This window comes from Peromyscus maniculatus, chromosome 5, assembly GCF_049852395.1.
Source record: "Peromyscus maniculatus bairdii isolate BWxNUB_F1_BW_parent chromosome 5, HU_Pman_BW_mat_3.1, whole genome shotgun sequence".
Lineage (NCBI taxonomy): Eukaryota > Metazoa > Chordata > Mammalia > Rodentia > Cricetidae > Peromyscus > Peromyscus maniculatus.
In genome coordinates, this window is record NC_134856.1 from 136,274,662 (window position 1) to 136,301,086 (window position 26,425).

A 26,425-nucleotide genomic window follows, 5' to 3' on the forward strand; every position below is an offset into this window, starting at 1 on the left:
AGAGGCTCTTCCATGAGCTCTTGAGAGAGAAAGGAGGGGACACCAAGTGAGAAATGGGCTCTCTCCCCAAAACTGGGGGACCCTACAGGCCAAGCTTACCGCTCAACCCTGAACATCTGCAGAGCCAGCAATGATACATGTTACCCTTATGACCCGTGAAAGCTGAAAGAGCATCTTAAAGTCCATCTCCTGCTAGGGAGAAACACGTTTGCGGAGGTCCTAGCTTGGACACATTCTAACCTTTTTGTAATTTTTGGTTTTGCAACAGTCTGATGGGGACAAAGGCTAAGCTGCATGGGGAAAGTGACAAGGGACTGTCCCTGGGGCTTCGCTAACTCTCAGACTGCGGGACGGGACGCAGGAGCATGGTCCCAGGAGGCCTGTGTGATGTAGCCGGCTGATGAGGGCATATTGATATTGCTGTTCAGTTCTGGAGGTAGGTCAGGAGTTTCTGTTAAAAATCAGAGGTAGGGGTGGAAAGATGGCTCAGCAGTTAAGAACCCTCACTGTGCAATCCTGAAAATCAGAGATGAGATCTCAGCAGCCGTCCCAGCCTGGGCAGCCTGCACATGCCTGTAACCCCAGCTCCAAACAAGGTAGAGGCAGGAGGAACACTGGGACTCACTGGCTTCCAAGATAGCTGAGAGAATGTGAGTCCCGGATTCAGAGAGAGAGACCCTGCCTCAAAGGAATAGGCAGAGAGTGATAGAGGACACCCTGCTATGGCCTCCATATGTGTGCACAGATGCACAGACACACACACACACACAGACACACACACACACACACACACACATTCCTTTTTATTTTAAACATTTTAAAGTTTTAATAAGTTCATGTGGAGGTCAGAGGATAACTTGCAGGAGTTGGTTCTCTCCTTCTACCAGGTCATTGGACTTGGAGGCAAGAGCCTTTATCTGCTCAGTCATCTTGCCAGTCCAATAAATACATCTTTAAAAAATAAAACAAGCCAGGTGGCAGTGGCACATGCCTTTAATCCTAGCACTCGGGAGGCAGAGGCAGGTGGATCTCTGTGAGTTTGAGGCTAGCCTGGACTACAGAGTGAGTTCCAGGATAGCCAGGGCTACACAGAGAAACCCTGTCTCAAAAAACAGACAAAGAAATAATAACAGCAACAAAAGAATGAAGGTTTACTGGCAAAGGGTGAAAGCCCAGTGGTCAAACATATGCTTAGCATACATGAGGCCCTTCAATCTCCTGCACCAGAAATAAAATAAAACAGAGGTTCATTTAACTCATAGTTCAGGAATCTGGGAAGTCCAAGAGCATGATCCTGGTCCCTGGTGAGGCCCTTCTTGCCAAACTGAAACATGGTAAAGAGCATCACATGGCGAGACAGCAAACTAGCTAGAGAGCTGCTTAATAACAAAGCCACTCTCAAAACAATAAATACATCAATCTACACATTGATCAATCCATTCATGACAGCAGATCCAACCACTCCTCCCTCAATCCTGCCTCTCAGATGTGGCGCATACCTGTAATTCCAGCACTGGGAGACAGGCTAAGACAGGAGGGACTGAGTTCAGGTGGCCTGGGTTACAGAGTAAGCCCCTGCCTCAATAAAATAACAGAGGAAGGGGGGAGGAGAGAAAAGGAAGAAAAGAAGAGAAGAGGAAGAAAAGAAGAAGCTGGATGTGGTGGCGCACGCCTTTAATCTCAGCACTTGGGAGGCAGAGGCAGACGAATCTCTATGAGTTTGAGGCCAGCCTGGGCTACAGAGTGATTTCCAGGACAGCCAGGGCAACACAGAGAAACCCTGTGTCAAAAAACAAACAACAAAACAAAGAAAGAAAGAAAAAGAATAAAAACTTTAAAATCCACCATTCAACACTGCTTCACTAAGGACCAAATTCCCAACATAAACATTTAGTAGACACATTCAAGACATACTGTATCTTTATGTAAAACATAAACACACAGACACTTACAAATGTACAGAAAGGAGAGAATTTTCTATAAGTATAAAATTGATCAAGGAGATTGAGAAAGGTACCAGGATTTTACCAGGATTAGGAACAGTGGTCAAAGAGGATTTTCAGTTTGGCTTTAATTTTCTCACAAATGCAGTTTTAAATAATTTCATTACTATAAAGAATTCCCAAGAGTCCCTCTTTATTTCCATTAGAGAGTCATCCTTGGTAGAGTCTAATACTTCTTTAGGGACTTGAGACCATCATCCTTCTTGGCCAATTTGGCTGGTTGATAAACCCTACCATAATCTCCTCTGCTCTCTCCTTGTCAAATAACCTTGGTGAGTTTTCTTGGGGAGAAATGAGCAAGCACATATTCATCTCAGATAGGGTGCCAATAACAGACCAATAAAATGATTCCACCCAAGTCTAACTTCATGCCTGGTGAGTTTAACTCTTTCTTACAGGAGCATGAGTAACTCAAGCTAAAACAGACCTTCGCACCAAACATTTTTTTTTCTTTTTTCAGAGCTGAGGACCGAACCTTGCTCTATCACTGAGCTAAATCCCCAACACACACACACACACACACACACACACACACACACACACACACACACACACACACACACCAACCATTTAATACCCTGGTGAGAGGAAGGGCCCCATGGGTTACCTGGGGAACTCCCTGTGGGCTGCCACATAAGCTGCCTTGTGTGAGTAACCACAGTTGTTCTGATATCAAGACAGCAGTGGTATGCCATGCCCGGAGGGGAGTTCCGCAGTAGCTGGTATGAGGTGTCCCTTTCTCCTAGTTCCACTCTGAATCCCTCAGGGTCTCGGGCCTTCACCAGCCTCCCCAGGCCTCATCTTCAGGAAGAGGAACCCAGACCCAGAGCTTCCTCTCCTGCCAGCTCATTGACGCATGGGCTATATTTGACAGCCACTGACCCAGACTGATTCAAGGGTGCTCAGGCGAGGTTGTAAGAGCTGTTCACCTCCCCAGAAGGGACACCATGAAGGGTGTTGGCCTCATCCACCCAGTATACAGTATGAAGGGAGAGAACACACACTTTTTATTTCTTACTAGTTTTGCATCCCGACAATACCTTCCCTACAGAGGACTTGGACTAAGCTAACAGCCATGACTTTTTTGAGGATGCTCAGGGAACCAAGCCTGTACTCCAAGCCTCTGCCAGACAACCTTGATGTTTCTCTCTTGCCCTTCTCCATCTGCAACAGTCTTAGGACTCGGGGAAGGAATGCTGTCACTCAGTGACCTTCGGTCTGGGCCTGTGCAGAGGCAGGTGGAGGGGCTGGCTGCTCACCTGGAGCCCCTGCTGAAGATCTGCAGACACAGCAGTGAACTATGCTCCTGGGTCAGCCACCCTTACCCTCAGGAATGGGCACAAGGTGCACCCTGTGGGGGGTCTGGGCTAGCAGTCAGGTGACTGGCTTCTGAGGGTTGTAGAAGCTGGAGTTCGTTTGCACAGGGAGAAAAAGGGCCCAGTGAGGGGCAAATGCGGTTGGTGCCATGGAATCAGATGCAGAATGTGATAAGCACAGTGCACAACCCTGGGGAAGAGGTCAGGAAGAGTTAGGACCATGAACGTACAAATAAGGCCCATGAAAACTGTAGGGTAGGCAAGGGCTGCTCGGTGGCCATTTTAGCATGTTTGGCTAGTGGGCATAGAAGAGCCAAAGCGCGAAAGGAAGAACGGCTTAGAACCAGTGCCCACCTGCAGGCTTAGAACCACTGCCAACCTGCAGGCTTAGAACCAGTGCCCAACTGCAGGCTTAGAACCAGTGCCCACCTGCAGGCCAGTTAGAGTGCTGGCTATTAGCCCAAGCCTCAGCAAAGATGAGTGGACAGGTGTAACCTCATATGAGTCGGGGGCCACCACACCCCTTCTCTATTGCTGAAGGAACTAGAGCCTATGGAACAGAACAGAACTGGGTGACCAGAACCCAGAACGTGGAGCCCAGCACCTGGTGTCAGAATCTGAAGTCTAAACAAAGCCTGACACTAGAGCTGAGAGACAGGAACTCAGAGCCAAGGCTAGAACCCAGAGCTGGTACTCAGGAGTTCAAACTTTGGGGCCCAGACACAGTGAGAAGCAGGATTTAGAGTGTGGGTTCAATCTGGGTGGAAGTGGCACACGCCTTTAATCCCTCGAGCACTTTAATCACTCCAGAGGCAGAGCCAGGCAGATCTCTATGAGTTCGAGGCCAGCTTGGTCTACAGAGCGAGATCCAGGAAAGGCACCAAAACTACACTGAGAAACCCTGTCTTGAAAAACAAAACAACAACAACAACAACAAAAAAAAAAAAAAAGTGTGGGTTCAAGAGCCCGGGACTGAGCTCCAGGCCAAGAGCATAGAGCCCAGGACTTAAAATGTGTAGCTAGAACTCAAAGTTCAGGGGAACAAGATGCCTGGGACTGCATCATAAAACAAACTGCTCCCAGCCTCACTCTCTAGCCTGAACCCTGTGACCAGCGATGGTCACAGCCAGAGCCACAGGAGGAGGGACATGGATGGAGGAGGTGATTTCTGAAGAAAACAACCAACACAAAAAAATAAAAGAATAAAATAAATAAATAAATAAAACTAACAACTCAAAGCAGCCTCAGCTCTTTTGGCCAGACTTTGGCCTTGCCCATAAATGAGTGACCGGAGCTTGGACTCACAAGATTAATAATTACCTAGAGTACTTGTTCTCCAAACTGGGCTGGGGCCTCATCAGGTCAGCCTCTACCCATGGAAGAGCTTGTGTTCTCCATCTGGACAATGTCTCAGGCCCTCCTGCTCTAGGCTGGGGCTGGCAACTCAGATTGAAGGCTAGGCTATCCAAACTGGGAGTAGTGACCAATGCCTTTAATCCCAAAATTTGAGAGACAGAGACAAGCTGGGCTCTATGAGTTTGAGGCCAGCCTGGTCTACATGGTAAGTTCTAGGCCAAAGAGTGTAATAGTGAGACCTTGTCTCAAAAAATAAAATTAAAAAATAAATAAATAAATAAATAAATAAATAAATAAATAAATAAATAAATAAATAAATTCAGCCTCTCCAAAGGTGGCCAAAGTTAGGAGGACAGCTTTGTCTCCATGGCAGGACACGCCCCTATCACATCCCTATCACATCAGCCCGTCCACCGGTGAGACCATGGCAACAGATAAGACAGGTACCACTGTGGAGTGCATACTGTGCCCTCAGGACCATGTCCCTCTCGGTTGACATGGTCTGATGCTGGGAGGGAATGGTCACTGCTGTCTCCTACATCCAGCACTGTGCTGGCCCACAGTGAGGCTTGTGAGTTTATTCAATTATAGTAACGTGCTTGTGAGAGGAGCCCTAGTGGATAACATTGATAGGAAACAGTGCTGTGGGATCACAGGGCCGGTCAATCCACATTGACTGGATCCAAGTTTGTGATCCTGGTACTCAGGAAGTTGAGCAGAAGGACCATGGTTCAAGGCTAGCCTGTGCCATGTGGTCAGGCCTTATCTAAAGAAAACAAATCCAGATTATGGAAAAGTGGTCTTGAATTCTGGTTTTTCTTTCCTGATTATTCTTAGACCTTAGGTTCCACTGAAAAACTTTACTTATAGTAAACATGTATTTAAATAGCAAATGGGCCAGGTGTGGTGGCACACACCTTTTATCCCAGCACCCAGGCAGATCTACACCCGTCATACATAGCAAATGGAAATTCTGTAAGTTCAAGGCCAGCCTGATCTACATAGCAAGCTTCAGGACAGCTGGCTTCATATGGAGACTTTGTCTCAAAACAAACAAAACAAGCGAATTGATCTTAAGAACTAAGTAATCAGGGCTGGAGAGACAGCTCAGGAGGCAGTTAAGAGCACAGGCTGAGCTGGCTATGGTGGCGCACACCTTTGATCCCAGCATTTGTGAGGCAGACGGATTTCTGTGAGTTCAAGGCCAGCCTGATCTACAGAGTGAGTTCCAGATCAGCCAGGACTATTACACAGAGAAACCCTGTCTTGAAAAACAAAAACAACAAAAACACAAACAAACAAACAAGCACAGGCTGCCCTTCCAGAGGAAGAAGGTTCAATTCTCAGCACCCACATGGCAGCTCACAACTGCTTGTAACTCCAGTTCCAAGGGATCCAACACCCCCTTCTGGTTTCCTTGGGCACTGCACACATGTGGTGCACAGATGCATGCAGGCGAGACACCCATATGAATTAATTTTCTATTTAATTAATGTAAAAGGACTGAGGGGTCAGCTGGCTGCTTCAGCCCCCACAGCCTGCCTTATCCCTGGAGGTATTTGCCCCTCCATTCAGCTGTCCGGCTGCCCCGGGGAATCGTTTGGTTGGTCTGCTGAAATTCAATATACGTTAGTCTCTCACATTGACCCTGGCCAGGCTGGAGCCACTTCCCCACCCAGGGCAGCTGACGCGTCCCTCAACCTGGCTCTCCACGGTCAGCGTGGCTCCTGGCTGCTAAATCTGGTCTGTTCTTGGGTGACATCTCAGCAGCATTTGGCCCAGCTGACCAACGTAGCTCTCAAACTTGGTCGACCCTGGTGTCTGGGGCAGCTGTTCTCCTGGTCTTCCTCTTCATCTCCCTCTCTGGTCGCTCCGCTCTGCCCTCCTTAAATGTGGGCCCAATCATGTCTCTTCTGGCCCTCTGTTCTCTTTGTTATGCGTACTTTCTTCAAGGGCCTTTCCCTCGGTAGCCTGAGGTCAGCAAGGTGGGCGTGGAGCCCTGTTGTATTGGTCCTCTCAAGCTGGGACATGGAGCCCTGTTGTGTTGGCCCCTCAAGCTGGGACATGGAGCCCTGTTGTACTGGCCCCTCAAGCTGGGACATGGAGCCCTGTTGTACTGGCCCTCTCAAGCTGGAACATGGAGCCCTGTACTGGCCCTCTCAAGCTGGGACATGGAGCCCTGTTGTATTGGCCCCTCAAGCTGGAACATGGAGCCCTGTTGTACTGGCCCTCAAGCTGGAACATGGAGCCCAGTTGTACTGGCCCCTCAAGCTGGGACATGGAGCCCTGTTGTACTGGCCCTCTCAAGCTGGGACATGGAGCCTTCTACTGGCCCTCTCAAGCTGGGACAGGGCATTAGTCAAAAGGCTAAGCAGAAAGCAGAGGCCGGTTTTTAAAGGGAGTGAGGCATACACAATTTGCACGTGGCCTGTCTTGTTGTATCTGGCTGGCCTAGTCTTCACTGTAGGCCAAACTGGCACCCCTCTTCCTTCAGCCTTCTGAGAGACAGGAGTACGGTTTTGTATCATATTAGAGGGACCAGCCTTGATATTATACATCCCAGAGGCTCAGGAGAGAGAACTACTAACAGCAAGGACTATTATCAGGAAATATAATCTCAGCACACCGAGTTCTATAGTCCACTTGCTTTAATTCCTCTGGCATAACATCCTTTATACAGACCTTCAGTTCTGTTCTCGTGCCTAGCTCCTTTCTTGCCTGATTTCTCTCTATATTTATCTACTGTTCCCTCTAATTCTGCCTCATCTAGGTCCTTTTCATCTCGTTCTTACCCAGCTAGTACTTCCCCATCTGACTCTTCTTCAGCTTCCATCTCGTCCACCCATTCTCTCTGGTCAAAAATCCTCCTTATCCCTCTCTGTTCTCCATCTCTAAGTTCTCCATGTTCCTCCTAAGTCTCCCAGGAATCCAGTTATAAACCCAAGCAATAGCAAGCCCCTGGTCCAGCAAGGTCACCAGGCTTGAATTCTACAGGGTCATAAAGGCAGGTAAGGATTTTCCTCAGGCTGTGACCACCAGGCTTTCTTTTACAATCCAAACTGGGAGTGGTAAAAGAGGTCAACTGAGTGCTAATGACCGGTTAGTATATGAAAAAGGGGGTCTGTGTGCTCAGTCTACATTCTTAGAAGTGGTTAGGTAAGAAGTTAGGGGTCTATTAGTAAGATTGTATAAGAAGCCGGGTGGCGGCGGCGGCGGACACCCTTAATCCCAGCACTCCGGAGGCAGAGCCAGGTGGATCTCTGTGAGTTCGAGGCCAGCCTGGACTACCAAGTGAGTCCCAGGAAAGGCGCAAAGCTACACAGAAAAAACCTGTCTCGAAAAAAAAAAAAAAAAAAAAAGATTGTATAAGAAAGGAGGGTCTCACCCTAAACTGCAAAAGATATAAAACGATCTACCTAACCTAGGAGACAGGTGTTGTTTCATATGGCCTTGGATGCTTGATAGGCATTTTAAATAAATACACTGTTAGGAGTTCTTGGAAGCACACAAGAAAATCATTTTAGGAACTAGCTAATATATATACAAAAGCTAAAATATCACCAAGACTCCTTAAGCCATGGCTTGACCTTTGAAGAAGTTCTTGACTTTTCCAAGTAGTAGCTTTTGTGATAGTAGCCGGATCCCATTACATTTTCCTGCGGCCTGCAGCAGTGTGGATGTGAACCACTGTGTCCACCAGGCCACACTTTGGCTTGGGTTTTCAAAAGACCATTTGCTGTGGACCCCTTAGATGGTTCAGCAGGTCAAGGCACCTGTTACCAACCTTGAGGATCTGAGTTCATTCTCCAGGACCCACATGGTAGAAAGAACAGACCCCCTCAGGCTGTCGCGACCTCCACACCTGTGCCATGACACACAGAAACACACCTGCTAAAATAAAAACGTACTAAATGATCACTGGCTGCTTTCTCTAGAGACTGGACTGGGAATGATGAGGGCCTTTGCAGACACAGTACCTGGGAGGCCTTTGCACCCTCTGCAGGAGACAATAGCAGCTTGACCAGGATGCAGCTGCAGAGATGCCAGCTCCTGGAAAATTGGAGAAAGGGGGGGTGGTGCTGAGGAGGAGAGCTGGAGGAAGGGATGGAGGAGGAGAGACAAGAGGCCGTGATGCCTTCGTGGTGTCTGGCTGGGATCCAGGCTCCGGGTGCTGTTTGCAAAGACTGAATGTGACGGAGCCGAGGATCGTGAGGAGCTCAGTGTACTCAACCAGCACAGCCACGTGATCCGGTCAGAGATCCGTCTGACAGACTGCAGGCTCCTCTGGGCCTCTCCCCCACAAATGGCTGACCCTCCTGGGTGCTCTCCCCAACATAAGAGACCCCTAACAACTTAGGGAGGTCTGGGGCGACTGTCACCAGAGTTTGGTTACACAAATAGGATGTGAAGCACCATCAGGGGACACGCAGACCCAGTCACCAGCTAGGGAGGAGGCGGACAGACTAGCAGGTACATGAGATGAAAAGGGGCTGAGAGAAGAGATGATGTTTTTAGCAGTGGTTGGGTATGAAATCCACAGCATTTGGGAATCATATCTTTTAGGATGCATTTGCCAGTAACGAACTGTTTATTCTAATGTCAATCCTCTCCCAGGAAGGAAGGTAGATTTTTGTTTGTTTGTTTTTCTTTAAGATTTATTTATTATGTATACACTGTTCTGTCTGCAGCCAGAAGAGGGCACCAGATCTCATTACAGATGGTTGTGAGCCACCATGTGGTTGCTGAGCATTGAACTCAGGACCTCTGGAAGAACAGCCATTGCTCTTAACTGTTGAGCCATCTCTCCAGTCCTTGTTTGTTTTTCAAGATAGGGTCTTTCTGTGCCCTGGCTGTCTTGGAACTCACTATGTAGACCAGGCTGGTCTGGAACTCAGAGATCCGCCTGCCTCTGCCTCCTGAGTGCTGGGATTAAAGGTGTGTGTCCTCCCACCCCGTAGAAAGGTACATTTTAAATATCAAAGCAACTTTTTTTCTGAAGACAGGATCTGTCTATGGCCTTGGCTGTCCTCAGAGACCCATCTGCCTCTGCCTTCCAAGTGCTAACACTAAGGGTATGTTTTTTTGGTTTTGTTTTTCAAAACAACATTATTGCCTGGTGGTGGTGGCACTCCAGAGGCAGAGGCAGGAGGGTCTCTGAGTTTGAGACCAGCCTGGTCTACAAAGCAAGTTCCAGGACAGCCAGGGCTACATAGAGTAATCCTGTCACAAAACAAAGAAAAATACCCCAAACAAACAAATCAAAACCCATTATTGAAAAGGAAAGAACCCAAGCTCATCAGGAGTGCTTTGGATGTGGCGACTTCTGCCTAGAGTCTGATCCAGGCAGGAGGGCAGAGAACTAGGTCGAATGGACCAGGCCCTGCCCCTGCTCTCAGGGGATGTTCAGGTATCCACGCTCTCTCCAGACAACCTCCAAGTACATCCCTAATGTGGCTGAGCATGAGGATTAGGAGATTTTTGAGGCACACATTTGACTGTATCTGACTCAGTGATGCATTCCTACCTATGTGTGACTCCAGCCTTTCTGAAATCACTCCTCCCAAGCTGAACAGGTTGGCACCAAAGCCTCACTAAGTAAATCAGGGTTCATGACAGAATGTGATGTGGCACAGTGGCACACACCTGAGAAAGGAAGATGACTCGAACTCTGAAGCTTGGGGCTAGCCTGAGCTACAAAGTGAGACCTAATCAAAAAAAAAAAAAAAAAAAAGCAACTGCCGCACAGTGGTGGCGCACGCCTTTAATCTCAGTACTGGGGGGCGGGGAGGCAGAGCCAGAGGGATCTCTGTGAGTTCGAGGCCAGCCTGGTCTACAGAGCGAGCTCCAGGACAGGCTCCAAAACTACACGGAGAAACCCTGTTTGGGAAAAAAACAAAAGCAAAAAAAAAAAAAAAAAACCAACACTTAAAAGGTCCCACAGTCTTTACAAATTCAAACACTTTAAAATTCAGTTGTTTTCTTAATTCAGTCTTTTTTTAAGCCTAAAATTTCTAAAAGTTTAGTCTCTCAACTGTGGGGTTCTATCAAAAATAAAATACATCCTTACTTCAAGAGGGAAGAACCAGGGCACAGTCACGACCAAATCAAAGCAAAACCAAAATCCGACTGTGTACACAACACAATGTCCATGTCTGGGATCTACTCTCGGTCTTCTGGGTCCCTCCAAAGGACTTGGGTCACTCTCTGACTCCGCCCTCTGCAGCACACACAGCTTGTCGTCTAGGCGCCAGTGGGCTCCACCCCACTGCGCTGCTGTTCCTGGTGTCATCCCTGGTGTGGCATCTCCAACATGCTGGGTCCTCTGCTGACCGACCCAGGGCTGCACTTTCACCAAGAGCTTCTTCTGGACTCTCCTCGTGGTGCCAAGCCTTAGCTTATCTGCATGAGCCCTTCAGGCCTGGGGCTTCCACTGTCACTGAAGCTGCACCTTCACTAATGGCCTCTCCTGGCCTCTCCCAGTGCCAAGCCTCAGCTGCTCTCCATGACACACCCTCAAACCTTCAAAACCAGTACCACCTGGGTGTCTCTTACACTACCAAGTTTGGCTGTCGGTGTGAGGTACAATCTTGGCTGCCTCTGGAACACAGCTTCTGTGTGCTCTCAGAAACACTTCCCAGAAGATTTCACACACACACACACACACACACACACACACACACACACACACACACACACCGCCCCATGAGGCTGGTCCCATCTTAATCACTGCTAATTTCTAGCTTCAGCTGACCAGCATCAAGTGTCCCAGCAAAGCAAAGGTTTCACTTTACTGGTCTCAGTATCTTGTTAATCACAGCTGATTCTTCAGCCCCAGGTAACCAGAACCACAGAATCTCAACTCAAGGCAACAAATGGCCCTGCTAGTCTCTAAACTTCCTGTAAACTTCCTGTAAGCCAGGCCTCCATCTTCAGCTCTCAACATTCCTACCTTTGTTGTTGTTGTTGTTTGGAGACAGGGTTTCACTGTGTTGTGTAGCCCTAGCTGTCCTGGATCTCACTGTGTAGACCAGGCTGGCCTTGAACTCACAGAGCTCCACCTGCCTCTGCCTCCCAAGTGCTGGGATTAAAGGCGTGCGCCACCACTGCCTGGCTGCCCTCAGCATTCTTGTCTTCCACGCTCCTACAGAACAGCCCAATCAAGCACTGAACAGCCAATGGCTTTTCTTGAACAAAACCCAAATTCCTTCCACAATCCTCCTCCAAACATGGTCAGGTCTGTCACAGCAATACCCCGCTATCCTGGCACCAGTGGACCTTAATTAGGGTTCCTATTGCTGTGATGAAACACGATAACCAAAGCAACTTATAGAGGAAACTGTTTACAGGGCTTACACTTTCACATTGTAGTCCATCCCTGAAGGAAGTCAGGACAGGAACTCAAGCAGGGCAGGAACCTGGAGGCAGGAGCTGATGCAGAAGCCATGGAGGAGTGCTGCTTACCGGCCTGCTCCTCACGGCTTGCTCAGCCTGCTTTCTTATAGAACCCAGGACCACCAGCTAGAGATGGCCCCATCTAGTGCAGTGGTTCTCAAGCTGTGGGTCACGACCCATTTGGAGCTAAAGGGCCCTTTCACAGGGGTCTCATATCAGATATCTGCATATCAGATATTTATATTACAATTCATAACAGTAGCAAAATTACAGCTATGAAGTAGCAAAGAAATAATTTTATGGTTGGTGGTCACCATAATATGGGGGCCTGTATTAAAGGATTGCAGCTCCAGGAAGGTTGAGAACCACTGCTCTGGTGGTTCCTGTATTTGTCCTAACAGCTGGTTGTCATTTCTATTCACTGAGGGGTTACCTCATGTTTGGCTGTCTCCCTGCTGACGAGGGCAGTGGCAATGTGTGTTTTCAGTTACCACTGTACCCCAGCATCTAACTCAGAACTTACGAAATACTACATATTCAAGAAATGCTTGTTGGAGCTGAGCGGTGGAGGCGCACGCCTTTAATCCCAGCACTTGGGAGGCAGAGGCAGGCGGATCTTTGTGAGTTTGAGGCCAGCCTGGGCTACCAAGTGAGTTCCAGGAAAGGCATAAAACTACACAGAGAAACCCTGTCTTGAAAAAAAAAAAAACAAAACAAAAAACACAAAACAGAACAGAGAGGGAGAGGGACAGGGACAGGGAGAGAGACAGGGACGGGGACAGGGACGGGGAGAGGGACGGGGAGGGGGAGGGGGAGAGGTGCTTGTTGGGCCTGGGGCTGTGGCTCCTGAAAGGGAAAGCAGACTTCCCAACAGTTCCCACACTGCCTCCCGTGCCTCATGAATTTCCTGATCACAACTGTCCCTCTGGAATGTACCCTGTCCTCTACCCTCACAAGCCCACCTTAGCTAAGCCTTGTCATCCTTCCCCTGGACCTCTCCTCAGCATCTCAGCTGGTCTCTCTCTTTATGGTCTTTTGATGCATCGCATACCAGCATTTTAAGGAGTATTCTAAGCTGCAGAGCAATCTCTTCTTAGTCTGGCCAGGGGCTCCATATTCTCTCACATCCTAGATCCATCATCAAGCCCCGTAGATCCACCACGGTTCAAATATGCAGCCTCACTTGAGGGATTTGAACCATATCCCTCAAGACACACAGAGCTGCACAGACATCCAGATGTATGGCAAGGTCACCATATATTCAGATCGCAGTCTGGGGAGTCTTGTCAGGCCATAAATGCAGGAAAGTGGCAGGAACTACAGAATCACTTTCAAGTCCCTACGAACAAGCTGACAGAGTGGCAAGGGGGTCTCGGTCCAGCTTAGGGACGAGCCTGTGCCCAGCCGGGTTCTAGTTCATGCTGGTGCTGTGAGAGAGGGCAGCCTGACCACAGACTCCCCCAGCAAAGCTGAGGATTAGCAATTAACTGGAAGGAATCTTGGGGGTAAAGTTAATTTAGTGGGGGACCAGAGGGAGGGCAGCTAAAGTTCTAGGGACTTTGCCCTTGACCCGAGGGTATAAAGGGGAGGGCCTCCGTTCCTCCTTGGCTTCCCCGCCGCGCAGGAGCTGAGACTTAGAACTTCAAGGTGAGCCCAGGGCCCCCGGTCACCCCAGCTCTGTGTGTTTTCCCTCCTGCTCCCTATGACATCCCAATCCCAGCCCAGCCTGCTTTGCCCCTGCCCTGCTGTGGGAGGGACGCTCTAGTCATAGCGGTACCTGTATTTGTCATAGCACCCGGTGGCCATTTCTATTCACCGAGAGATTACGTCGTCTGCAGCTGTCTCCCTGGGGACTTTCAACATCCCGAGGGCAGTGGCTTTTTCTAGTTAGTTAGTGCTTTTTCTAGTTAGTTAGTGCGTGCTTTCTGTTACCACTGTACCCCAGCGTCTAACTCAGAACTTAGAAAATACTACACATTCAAGAAACGCTTGTTGGGACTGGGGATGTGGCTCGACACTGGAGGGCCTGCCTACTATGCTGAGGCCCTAGGTTCCATTTCCAGCACCGCAAAACAAAGCGGCTACAAAACTGTGCTGAATGGATGAGGTGACGCTCGGATCTGTGACAATCACCTCAGTGCATCTCTCGGTGTGCCTGAGGATAAACTCACACGCCCTAGGCTGAATGTCATGTGGGTGTGGGTGTGTACCAGACACAGCAATTGTCAGCTTTGTTCTAACCGCTTGACACCTAGGACTCACTGTGGGTGCCCAGCATGATGTCCTATGGAGAGAGAGTGGGGGGACCGGCTGTCTCCCCACTTCCAGTCCGCGGGAGACACGTGGTGCACGGGGCGGCCTTTGCTTATGTGCCCAGCCCACAAGGTAAGTACTATTCCCATTCCGAGTCTACTGGCCCAGAGCTGCCCACTTCCTGGTGAGGTGGCTGTCCCTCTCCCTGTCTCTCCGGGGCTCCAGAGAACTTTAGGAACTTCTAACCAGCTCCTTCCTCAGTCCTGCACAGGATTCCAGGGACATCCACCTATGCATTCTCCAGTCTGAGCCCGGTGACCCTCACAGAGCACAGCTGTCCCTGTGGGGAGGTCCTGGAATGTCATGACCCACTCCCTGCCAAGCTGGCCCAGGAAGAGGAGCAAAAGCCAGGTGGGCCAGGTTGGGGGTGGGGGGCAGCAGGGGCATGGTGGTCACTACCCTCCTACCCGGCCCACTGTCCCCCACTGTCCTCACACCTGCTCCACCTCCAGAGCCCAGGCTGCCCCAGAAGCTGCGCCAGGTTGGCACAAAGCTCCTCAAGGTACCACTGATGTTGAGCTTCCTGTACCTCTTTGTCTGCTCCCTGGACGTGCTCAGCTCTGCCTTCCAGCTAGCCGGAGGTAGGGCCCAGGTGGAGGAGGTCAGGGGAGGGTTCGGAAGGGCCTCAGATGATGCTGGCCTGTGTTCTGCAGGGAAGGTGGCTGGTGATATCTTCAAGGACAATGCCATCCTGTCCAACCCAGTGGCAGGGCTGGTAGTGGGAATTCTGGTGACAGTACTGGTCCAGAGCTCCAGCACCTCAACGTCCATCATCGTCAGCATGGTCTCCTCTGGCTGTGAGTTGGCCCAGCATGGCCAGGGACGGAGCCCAGGGGACTGGGGCTTCAGCATGAGGGCAGGAGTGGACGGGAGGTCGAAGGAAGGGAGGGCACGACATGCCCAGCATCTCCTGCTTTGTCCTCAAAAGCAGGCTAAGAGCTGGGCCAGGGTGTTCCAGGAACTGGGAAGAGTGGAAAGGGAGAGCACAGCTCTGTTCAGCCATGTAGTCACTCAGGAAAGCTAGAGAAAATCGGTCTGAAGAAAAAAAAATGATCACAAAGCGGTGGTGGTGCACGCCTTTAATCTCAGCACTCGGAGGCAGAGGCAGGTGGATCTCTGTGAATTCAAGGCCAGCCTGGGCTACAGCATGAGAGCCAGGACAGGCTCCAAAGCTACACAGAGAAACCTTGTCTCAAAAAAACAAAAACAAACAAACAAAAAAACAAAAAAAAAATAAAAAAATAAAAAAAATAAAATAAAAACGATCACAGGAGGCAGAAGCAGGCAGGGGGATCTCTGAGTTCGAGGGCTGGTCTACAGAGTGAGTTCCAGAACAGCCAGGGCTACACAGAGAAATCCTATCTTGGATTTCTAACTAACTAACTAACTACTCACACACATGTGATTTATCACAAAGATTGGCCTTCACGATCATGTGTCTGGGTGCGGTGCTCCATCTGACACTGACAGAGTGAGCAGTTTGGAAGGGCAGGCTAGGATGTGATCAGAAACAGATCCTGGAGGCCACAGGTGAACTTTCGTCCTCCAGGAAGCTTCTGCTTTACATTGAGGCTCTTCTGTCTGTCCCATTGAATGAGGCCTGCCAAGACCATCAAGAGCAATCTTCTTTACCTGGGGCTAGGGAGTCTCTGGGTAAGAGTGCTTGCTACAGGTGTGAAGGCCTGGCTTTGAATTTCCAGAGCTCATGCAAGAGGCTGGGCATGGCTGCATACACCCCAGTGCTGGGGGGAAGGGGCAGAACTGCTGAGCCTTCCAGCTGCCCCCTAGCCCCAGGTTCAGCAAGAGATGCTGTCATGTGGTAATGCAGTAGAGGGTGGTAGCACAGGACACCTGAGTTCTTCTGGCCTCCACCTTTTTGTACAGAGAGAGAGAGAGAGAGAGAGAGAGAGAGAGAGAGAGAGAGAGAGAGAGAGAGAGAGAGAGAGAAATCTCTTTTACTTAAAGTCAGTTGGGTACCACAGGCTAGCCAAGTTAACACATAAAACCAACCACCACACTTGTGTGAAGTACACCCACACAAGCACAGAATGTGGATTGCACACGTGTGAGTTCTTATAACGCACTCCCATGCACATGTTCATCCTGAATAGTGACTAGGTACACCCTGTATGGTGTGTGCTCATCATGTCACATGTGGATATGCTCACACACGTGCAAATACACAGCTCTTGTACACATGGACCTGTGAGGCTGAGTCTAGGAAGTCACGAGTATACTTGAAAAGGCTGTCTGGGGCTAGGACCCAAGTCATGGGCCTGGTAGGAGTCGTTGCAGGGCAGAGCCTCATGGCCACAACCCAACCATTTGAGGTCCCTCTTCTGCCAGTGTTGGAGGTGAGCTCTGCCATTCCGATCATCATGGGCTCCAACATTGGCACCTCGGTCACCAACACCATCGTGGCCCTGATGCAGGCAGGGGACAGGACTGACTTCCGGCGGTGAGCTGGGGAAGGGGGGGGGCTCTCGCTTGTTGGGGAGAAGGCAGAACGGGGTGCCAGGACCCAGCGTGGGCATCCCTTGAGTCCAGCTGTCCTGCAACGTGGCGTCCCTGCTCAGGGCTTTTGCAGGGGCCACAGTGCACGACTGCTTTAACTGGCTGTCTGTCCTGGTCCTGCTGCCCCTGGAGGTTGCCACGGGCTACCTGCATCACGTCACCGGGCTCGTGGTTGCCTCCTTCAACATCCATGGTGGCCAAGATGCTCCTGACCTTCTCAAGGTCATCACAGAACCCTTCACAAAGCTTATCATCCAGGTGAGGGCAGGACCTGCCGTGGGCTGGACAGACGCAGCATAGTAAGTCGCCCCACCTTCACCTCTCTGTGCCATCTTGCTCACAGCTGGACAAGTCTGTCATCACCAGCATTGCCGTGGGGGATGAGTCCCTGAGGAATCATAGTCTCATCCGGATTTGGTGCCACCCAGACCCACCAAAGGTGAGTTCCAGAGCCAAGCCTAGGTAAGATGGCACTCTCTTTGACAACTGACTGTTCGTTCCATAGACCTTGGAAATCGTTTAGCTCAGGAAGAGCAGATACCATGGAATTTTCTGTGTCAGTATACCCAGGGCAGACATTGGTAATCCCTCCTAACTGCACACACTGCTTTAGGCAAATATCATCTGTACATTAACTCTGGCATGTAATTGATCTGGCCCAGTGGTCTTCTTTCCCTCTTCTCTCTCTCTTTCTTTTTTCTTATTTTCTCTCTTTTCTTTTAATGTTGTTTTGTTTTGTTTTCAAGACAGGGTTTCACTATGTAGCCCTGGCTGTCCTGGAACTCACTCTGTAGACCAGGCTGGCCTTGAACTCTCTGGCCTTGGCCTGTCTCTGCCTCCTGAGTACTGGGATTAAAGGCATGTGCCACTACGGCCCAAGCTTGGCCCAGTGGTTTTCAAAGAGCTGTTGTTCCCTGGATTAACAGTGTCAATACTACCTGGGAACCTATTAAAAATGTAAACAATACAGTCTAGAAGAAAATCCACTGCATAATATATATACATCCTTCCTAGACCAATTGAATCAGAAAAAAATCTCTGGGCGTGGGCCCAGGTGCCTAGTCTCCAATTTGCCATCCAACTTTGTTCCTTGCTCAAGTATGGAAACCATGGATTAAGCTCAACTCTCTGGTTTCACAGATACACAGGCTCAAAGAGGCTAAGAAGCTTGCCTGGGACCCCCAGGCCACAGGGACACTTGGGGCTGGCCACTCAGCTCTGCCATGCTTGGGGCTTGAGCAACACAGACAGGGACAGGGAAAGAGCGCTGCAAGGGTGTTGAGAAACTCGGACCCTAGGATTCCGGCTGAGGAGCAGGACAGTGGCTGTCACGCTGGGTGGCTGTCATGCTGGGCAGTCACTCATGCCGGCAGGGGTCTCTTTTCACCAGGAGCCATGCATCCCTTGTCCTTCTTCACTGTTTCTGCTCCTTTTACTGCTCAGAATGAAAAACTGCTCGGATTGGTTGGACATTCATGGATCAGCCATTATGCCTATGGTACAAGGCATAATAGCAAGGCGATTAGGAACAAAGGAGTAGGCAATTAGCATACTTTCTTATTCAGCCATAAAAGGGAAAATGCTTCATCCAAACTGTAATCTTCCAAATTTGCTTCTCCTTAATTATTACATACGAGAAATAACTCCACTTAAAAAAGCTACAGGGAAATCCAAAGTGTACAGCAGAGGCACGAGCCCATCCCCCACCTCCCCTCCTCTCGCTAATGGCTGTTCCTATACCAGCACCCATAGAAAACACTGCACCAACTCGCCCCGTGATGTTCCCTTGCATTCCAAGTGGCACACAGCTCCAGCCACGCTCTTCTGGGAGTTCAAGGCATCTTGAAAACAAAAAGCCCACGTGGACCGCTTTGATGCTGGCTTTGTGACCTGCCTAACACGTCAGCCACCTTCTCATGAGCTCCCTGGCACTTTCAGGAAAGCGCTGTGAGTCATTGCAGCCTCAGAAAGCACGCTGTGGGTAGGAGAAGACAAATCACATACTGATCTAAAAAGAAAAGCCATGGAGAGATTTCCGGCCTGACGTCTGGCTTGGACAAGTCTCTGCCTGTGCCCTGAACCTCCTCACCTACTACAGTCCTGGGGCAAGACCCTCCAGGTGGACCGTTTTACACAAATGGAAACTGACGCTCGGCGATGTGAAGCAACTGCCTTGTTCCCTCAGCTGGGCCTGTCTTCCGGCTGTCCCTCAGCTGGGCCTGTCTTCCGGCTGTCCCTCAGCTGGGCCTGTCTTCCGGCTGTCCCTCAGCCGGGCCTGTCTTCCGGCTGTCCCTCAGCCGGGCCTGTCTTCCGGCTGTCCCTCAGCCGGGCCTGTCTTCCGGCTGTCCCTCAGCCGGGCCTGTCTTCCGGCTGTCCCTCAGCTGGGCCTGTCTTCCGGCTGTCCCTCGGCCGGGCCTGTCTTCCGGCTCTTTGCTGTTCCAGCTGCCACTTGCCAGAGCACCGTTTCAGGTCCCCACGCTAGCAGGAAACCTCTTTCTGTAACAGCAGGTCGTATTTCTTGGCTTGGAATGCAAAGTTGGATCTGAGCCCCCTGCTCTGCCTCCCTCTGGACCTGACCGTGCAGGAATGTGGCTCACACAGCTGCATCATGGGCTCTTGGCTGTGCACTGGCGACTCTTCCTTTACTAGCCTCCTCGACCTCAAAGTTTCTGATTTTTTCCCCATTACTCAAGGCCTCCAGCCTTCACCACACTGGGCCCGAGCATTGGTCAAACCAGTCTCCAGGGGACCCATTCCACCCAGGACAGGATGGGAGCTTCCCTGACGGGGAAAGGACAGGCCATTTTGGTGTTTGAGACTTCTGGATGGTCAGCGACCTGGCATTGTCCTTGAAATTCCCTTCCTGTGAGTCACATTTGTGAACTGACATGTACCTGCCTGATTTAAACAGCATCTTTGGAGGACAGGCGACTGGGGACGCTGTTATCACACCCCCGTCCTGCAGATAGGAATCAGCCTCACTCAGAGAGGCACACAGGCTTGCTGTGTTGTTGGTTCCTATGATGGAGGAAGGTCTCCACCCTGATGGAGTCCTCACTCCTCACTCTGAGCCTCTCCCGGATGCTGGTCTAAAGTACCCCATCTCATCTCCCGGATGCTGGTCTAAAGTACCCCATCTCATCTCCCGGATGCTGGTCTAAAGTACCCCTCTCCATCTATTTTGCTTTCTGCCCATGGTACCACCGGACCACCCTGGACCCCTTCAGGGCTGAAGGACTGGAGCTGCTCTGAGAAGTTCTCCTTTCAGCCACCAGATGGTGCTGCTGGCCCAGAGTGCTTCTGTTTCCAGAAGAACAAAGGCCCCACAGCTACCATACCCCAGAGGGGAAGCTATTGTGCAAGCCCACATCCTCTGTGGTTCTTTCTCTCCTGAGGAAGGATTCTTGAAGTACCGCAGTCCTCCGTGAACTTAATCATGCCCTTCAATTCCCAGAAGTGTCTCAATCTAGGGTGTCCCTGCAGACTTGTAAATACCAACTCTCTTCCAAGATGCTTCCAACTAGCCTGCGGGGAGAAGGCAGCATAGAGACTTCATGTTATGGAGCCCACAGAAGCCCAGATAGCTTGAGTGTATGGCTCCATGCCACATCGTTGAGGATGGCTCAGCTACAGCGTGAGCCCAGGACTACGGAACACACATTGGTTGTTTCCCTTTAACATTTCCCCAGTCTCTTCTATTCCTCCACTCCACCCCAGAGAAGACGGACATGTCTTGGGAACACGGCCAGATCAGGGCCTCTGAGCTCTACTAACTAGGCCATGGTTCCCACCCTGTCTTTTGCCCTGAAGATCTCCTCGGAGGGTTTTCTCTCCCTCCGTTCCTCCCTGGCCTGCTTTACAGTGGGTTCTCTGTCACTCCTCTGTCTCTACATTCCCCTCTTCAGTCCCTGGCTTCCCTTCTGGTCTCAGTTAAGGCCACACAACCCCAGGCAGAAAAAGTCAAGGTTCCAGACCACCATAGGAGGGTGGAGAGTGCAGCTCAGTAATGGAAGCATGTGATTAGCATGTGTGAGGTCTGGGTTCAAGGTTCAGCCCCCAGCACCAAACATACAAATAACACTCCAGATATCTCAGCCCTCAGCCTTGTCCTGCCCCTGACTCAGTCTACCCTAAGGTGGGAACTATGCCAGGCTCCTCATCCTCCTCTGGCCTCTATATGAGCCACAAATCCCCTCCCTAGGAGGCCCCAGGATGCAGCTCAGAAAAAGCCAGGGAGGCACACACGTAGTATCTGAGGAGGTCATCTGCTTCCTAGAGCTTCTGGCTAGGGACTTCCCAGAAGGTCCACCAAATTCCTCCCCCAAAGTGCCAGTATCCACAGGCATGTCTGCAGGACTCACTGCTCATGACCTAGGAGGTTAGTCATGTACCATGTGGGATGCCCAGTAAGACAGGGAGAGAGATGATCTGTCCCTTATCTGGAGGCTATGGTAAGACAGACCCTGAGGTGAGGAGTTGATGCGTATTTTCTTCTTTGACCTTTATGTTTTTATTATTCCAATTTATTTTTTCCCAAATATTTATTTATTTATATGTGCATTGGTGTTTTGCCTGCATGCATGTCTGTGGGGGGGGGGTGGTGCCAGATCTCCTGGAACTGGAGTTACAGACAGTTGTGAGCAGCTATTTGAGTGCCGGGAATTGAACTTGGGTCCTCTGTAAGAGCACCTTGTGCATCATAACCATTGAGCCATCTCTCCAGCCCCTATAATCCCGCTGTAAACAGGCTCAGAGAGGTGGCTTGACTGGCCCCAGATATATATGGTATAAAAAGCAGGATTTGAACTCAGCAAACACCTGGCTCTCTCAACTAAACCCTGTTCTCTCCTTTACCAGATCAAAAGTCACCCTCACTTCATTAGCCTATTTTTGTTTCTCTTCTTTTTTAAAATTTTATTTATTTTTATGTGCATTGGTGTTTTGCCTACATGTATGTCTGTGTGAGGTGTCAGATCTTGGAGTTACAGACAGTCGTGAGCTGCTATGTGGGTGCTGAGAATTGAACCCGAGTCCTCTGCAAGAGTTTTTATTTCTTGTTAATTTGTTTTATTCTTGAGACAATATTTCACTCTAGTACAGGCTGGCCTTAAATTCACAGTAATCCCCCTGCCTCAGCTTCCCAAGTGTCCATCTGGATTTCTGCCCTATCAGATGATTCTATCCTAATTTCCCACCTAGAGTCCAGGTCTCCAGGCTTGATGGCACCCCAGGCCTAGATTTAGTGACCTGGGATAACAGCTGAGCACATTGCCCTGCTCAAGGGAGCACATCTCACCAGCACACATCCAAATTTAAAACCAGCTGCCTGAAACAGACGCTATCGGCATCACACTATGGGTTTTGTTTTGCTTGTTTGGGATGCTGCTCATGTAGACGAGGGGCTGTACCACTGGCCTGAGCCCCAGCCTGACATACATTCTCTAAACGACACATGGTTGAGGACAGAACCTAAAGCCATCACACTGTCAGCACCCCGCCTGAACCCCGCCCTCAGCTTCTCCACAGCCACGCCCACTCTGCTTCCTCCTGTGGTTCCCCGGCACCAGCCCAAAGAGTAAGGAATCTGGGTTTCCTTTTCAACAACTCCTAATCCAATGAAGCTACAGATTGATAATCTACAGACTGAAGGAATATTTCGGCTGGCCTGGGAACCAAGTTCCTAGAACTTGAAAATGTGTCTCTTTAGGCCTAGAGACACAGGCCTGTGAATTCCATGTACTTGGGAGGCTGAGGCAGGAGGATGGCAAGTCCAAGGCTTACCCAGACAATTAAGTGAGACCCCGTTTCAAAATGAAAAATGAAATGAGCACTTGGAATGTAGCTCAGTGGTGGATTTTTGCATAATATTCGTGAGTGTCAAAGATCAATCCATAGGACTGAAAAAAAATTCTCAGAGTATAGCTACAACATGCTCAGGGATTGGAGATTTTTACCTAAACCCCAGAATTGTGGTTTCTCCTACAGAACTGGGCAGCTGGGCTGCGCTGGGATGTAGCCCTGGTTGGTGACAGGAGCCTGGAGCTAGGTAGCTGCTGTCTCTGCAGACTCCATCTGTGCATGCAGCTTGGCTCCTAAGTCATGTCACCTGCCTGACCCCTCACCCCTCTGTCTGGGAGCCTGACCAGAACACACACACACACACACACACACACACACACACACACACACACACACGCTTTACTCACAGTAGGTCCAGAAAGAAGAAATGGTGAGGGATAGACTCTGCCGTCACCCATTCTCCTTCCACTTGGATCCCCCCAAGGGCAAAGAGTTGAGTCAAGGCAGAATGGGGCTTGGGCTAAGTGAGCTTTAGGGGACCATGGGGCAGGTACTGAGGAACTGGTAAGAACAGATGGGGATAGATGCCACTGAGAGGTGGGGAGCCAAGACCAGGAGCTACTCCTACTCTGGTGACTGGGGGTCCCCACTGGTCCCAGGGGTTGCCAGGTCAGGGAAGTGAAGGGGTAAAATATATACAAGGCCACATTCTTACCACATTCTGGAGTGGTGAGGATTTCAACGTCATCTTTTCTCCAGAGGCGATGAGCTCAGAGCAGGCATGCAGCACGCTCCTGATCTCAGAGCCCAAGCGCATTCCAGTCCCCCCATCGCCCCCAACCCCCCTCTTAGCTCCACCCCAGGCTGTGCTTTCAAGATTCTCTAAGTCACTTTGTTCTGAATTTAGGCTCCCACTTCTATGTCCAGGACAGAGGCCAACATCAGCCTTGCAAATACCACCATGGAGAAATGTAAGTATCTACATAGGAGGTGTCCCACGTGGCAGGGGCACAGGGAGCCGTCCCCCGGCTGTCTACTATGTCCAGTCCCAGGAAAGAGGCTGACTTCTGGGTTTAGTCACTGCTGTAGAGGCTAAAGGAACTTGATGTGGAATCAAGCTCGAAGCCCGGCAGGGTGGCAGAGGTGGGAAGCGGGCTGTAGCGGTGAACACTCAACAGCCTGATGCCACCCTTTTAGGCAACCATATCTTCGTGGACACGGGGCTGCCTGACTTGGCCGTGGGGCTCATTCTGCTGGCTGGCTCCCTGGTGGTTCTGTGCAGTTGTCTTATTCTCCTTGTCAAGATGCTCAACTCTCTGCTCAAGGGCCAAGTGGCCAATGTCATCCAGAAGGTCATCAATACAGGTGAGCTGGGGGAAGGCTGCAGACCAAGGTGGGGCCCAGATAAGGTTGGTGTCCATGGCATCCTTGACCGAATCCCCATGGATTCAGATACTAGAGTATTACGGGCAGAACCTAGGGTAAAGGCACAGCAGAGTGCAGAAGCCCAAGTAAGAAAGTGTTTTGATCACAGGAGCAAGCCGGGCAAATGAAAGCTGTTAAGGGCAAGCAGGGGACCGGCTAGTGTCTCACGGGGCAACTACTACCTAAGGACCTCCTCGAAGAGCAAGTGCCTGCTCTCCCAAGGCTTCTCACTGACGTGGCTAACTGTGGACTTGGGTTCTTTTCAGACTTTCCAGCCCCCTTCACCTGGGTCACGGGCTACTTTGCCATGGTCGTGGGTGCCAGCATGACTTTCGTGGTCCAGAGCAGCTCTGTGTTCACCTCAGCCATCACCCCACTCATTGGTGAGTGCCCGCGTCCAGCAATGGGCAGCAGGTGTGTGTGTGTGTGTGTGTGTGTGTGTGTGTGTGTGTATGTGTGTGTGTGTGTGTGTGCGTGCGCGCGTGTGCGCGTGCGCGTGCTCAGGAAGGAGCTAGAAAAGAGTGACATTCTCTGCCCCCCAGGTCTGGGTGTGATCAGCATTGAGCGTGCCTACCCTCTCACACTGGGCTCCAACATTGGCACTACCACGACAGCCATCCTGGCAGCACTGGCCAGCCCCAAGGAGAAGCTGTCGAGTTCCTTTCAGGTACATGGGGGAGAATGGGCTGTCTGTAGCAGAAGGCACTATGGACAGAGTAGACTTAATTCCACTCTCCAGACCTTGGTGTCCAATGGTGAGCCACCGCTGTGCTGTATCAGTAAACAGCAGCAAGTCAGGGTCACACTGTGACAGGCAATGTGCTGTCAGAGGGGCCTGGCCAGTTGGGGGGGGCATCAAGGATGCACGCAATTGGGGGTGGTAAACAGACGGCAAAGGGGGGATTGGTCTAGAAGCAGAACAGCTGACGAGATGCTGACCAGTTAAAAGCCCAGAGCAGGCAAGCCAGAGACATTTTTGACGGCTGCTGAAGTCAGGCATGGTAGTAGATGCCTGGAATCCCCAGCACTTGGCAGGAAAACCGCCAAAGGCTCAAGGTCAACCTGGCCCACATAGTCAGAAAACCAGATCATTGCTGCTGGGCTGTAGCTGAGGAACTCATGAGAGAGTGGTCAGTAAGCCACAGGTGGAGCATTCAGGGCCATTGTCATTTACCAAGTAGTCCAGCAACACAGTATTTTAATAGTCAGTCTGGAGCGATCTGGAGTCACATCGTCCTGAAGAGGTTTTTCTTGCTACCATGAGCATGTGGGGCCTCTGTTATAGCCCTGCTAGATCACGTGGGAGAGCGTCCTCACCTTGGCCCCTCTGCATTCTCCTTTGCAGATTGCCCTCTGCCACTTCTTCTTCAACATCTCGGGCATCTTGCTGTGGTACCCGCTGCCCTGCACACGCCTGCCCATCCGCATGGCCAAGGCACTGGGCAAACGCACCGCCAAGTACCGCTGGTTTGCCGTCCTCTACCTCCTCGTGTGCTTCCTGCTTTTGCCTTCCCTGGTGTTTGGCATTTCCATGGCAGGCTGGCAGGCCATGGTCGGTGTGGGCACACCCTTCGGGGCCCTGCTGGCCTTTGTGGTGCTTGTGAATGTCCTGCAGAGCCGAAGTCCCGGGCACCTGCCCAAGTGGCTGCAGACATGGGACTTCCTGCCCCGATGGATGCACTCTTTGCAGCCCCTGGACGGCCTTATCACACGCGCCACCTTGTGCTACGCCAGGCCTGAGCCCCGTTCACCCCAACTTCCCCCTAGGGTCTTCCTGGAGGAGCTTCCCCCCGCCACGCCCTCTCCTCGCCTTGCCCTGCCCGCTCACCACAATGCCACCCGTCTCTAGGCAGCAGGCCCAGACTATTGCCTGGAGCAGGGAACAGTGTCTCTATGGAGCCCACAGTAGAAGGACAGAGGAGTGTATGTGCATGTGTGTAGAGGCACATCAGTTGAGGTTCATGATTTTGTGGCCCCCCTAGGTTCCCATCCATATGCAGGGCCATAGTGATGTGGGCTTTTGTAATTAAGAGGCAGTGTGCACAAGTACACGCGTTAGATGGTGAGTCTGTGTGACCGTCAGTGTAGATATAGTCCACGTGTGTACACTGTGTGTCAACCCATGCACACGAACGGACAAACCTACATACGAAGTGTGTTTGTGTGTATACACACACAGGAAGCTGTGCACAAGGTGCAGGCTATCTGGTCATGAGTTTGGTTGTTTGGAGATACAAGACCTGAGCTTGTGTCCTTGTGTACACAAGATTGCTACAAGTAAAGGTGGCCCTGGATCAGTGACTGTAG

General features: G+C 50.7%; 1 protein-coding gene across 1 annotated transcript; it reads left to right on the top strand.

Annotated features, from left to right (window-relative positions):
• The first annotated feature begins 13,680 nt into the window (after positions 1 to 13,680).
• Positions 13,681 to 26,419, top strand: Slc34a1 (solute carrier family 34 member 1). The gene is made up of 13 exons (XM_006976798.4): positions 13,681 to 13,714; positions 14,323 to 14,452; positions 14,582 to 14,731; positions 14,833 to 14,961; positions 15,034 to 15,177; positions 16,727 to 16,838; positions 16,957 to 17,152; positions 17,238 to 17,333; positions 23,601 to 23,664; positions 23,891 to 24,058; positions 24,385 to 24,501; positions 24,661 to 24,785; positions 25,464 to 26,419. The coding sequence occupies exons 2-13, from the start codon at positions 14,344 to 14,346 to the stop codon at positions 25,965 to 25,967; spliced, it is 1,914 nt and encodes a 637-aa protein (XP_006976860.1). The 5' UTR covers positions 13,681 to 13,714; positions 14,323 to 14,343; the 3' UTR covers positions 25,968 to 26,419.
• Positions 26,420 to 26,425: the final 6 nt, after the last annotated feature.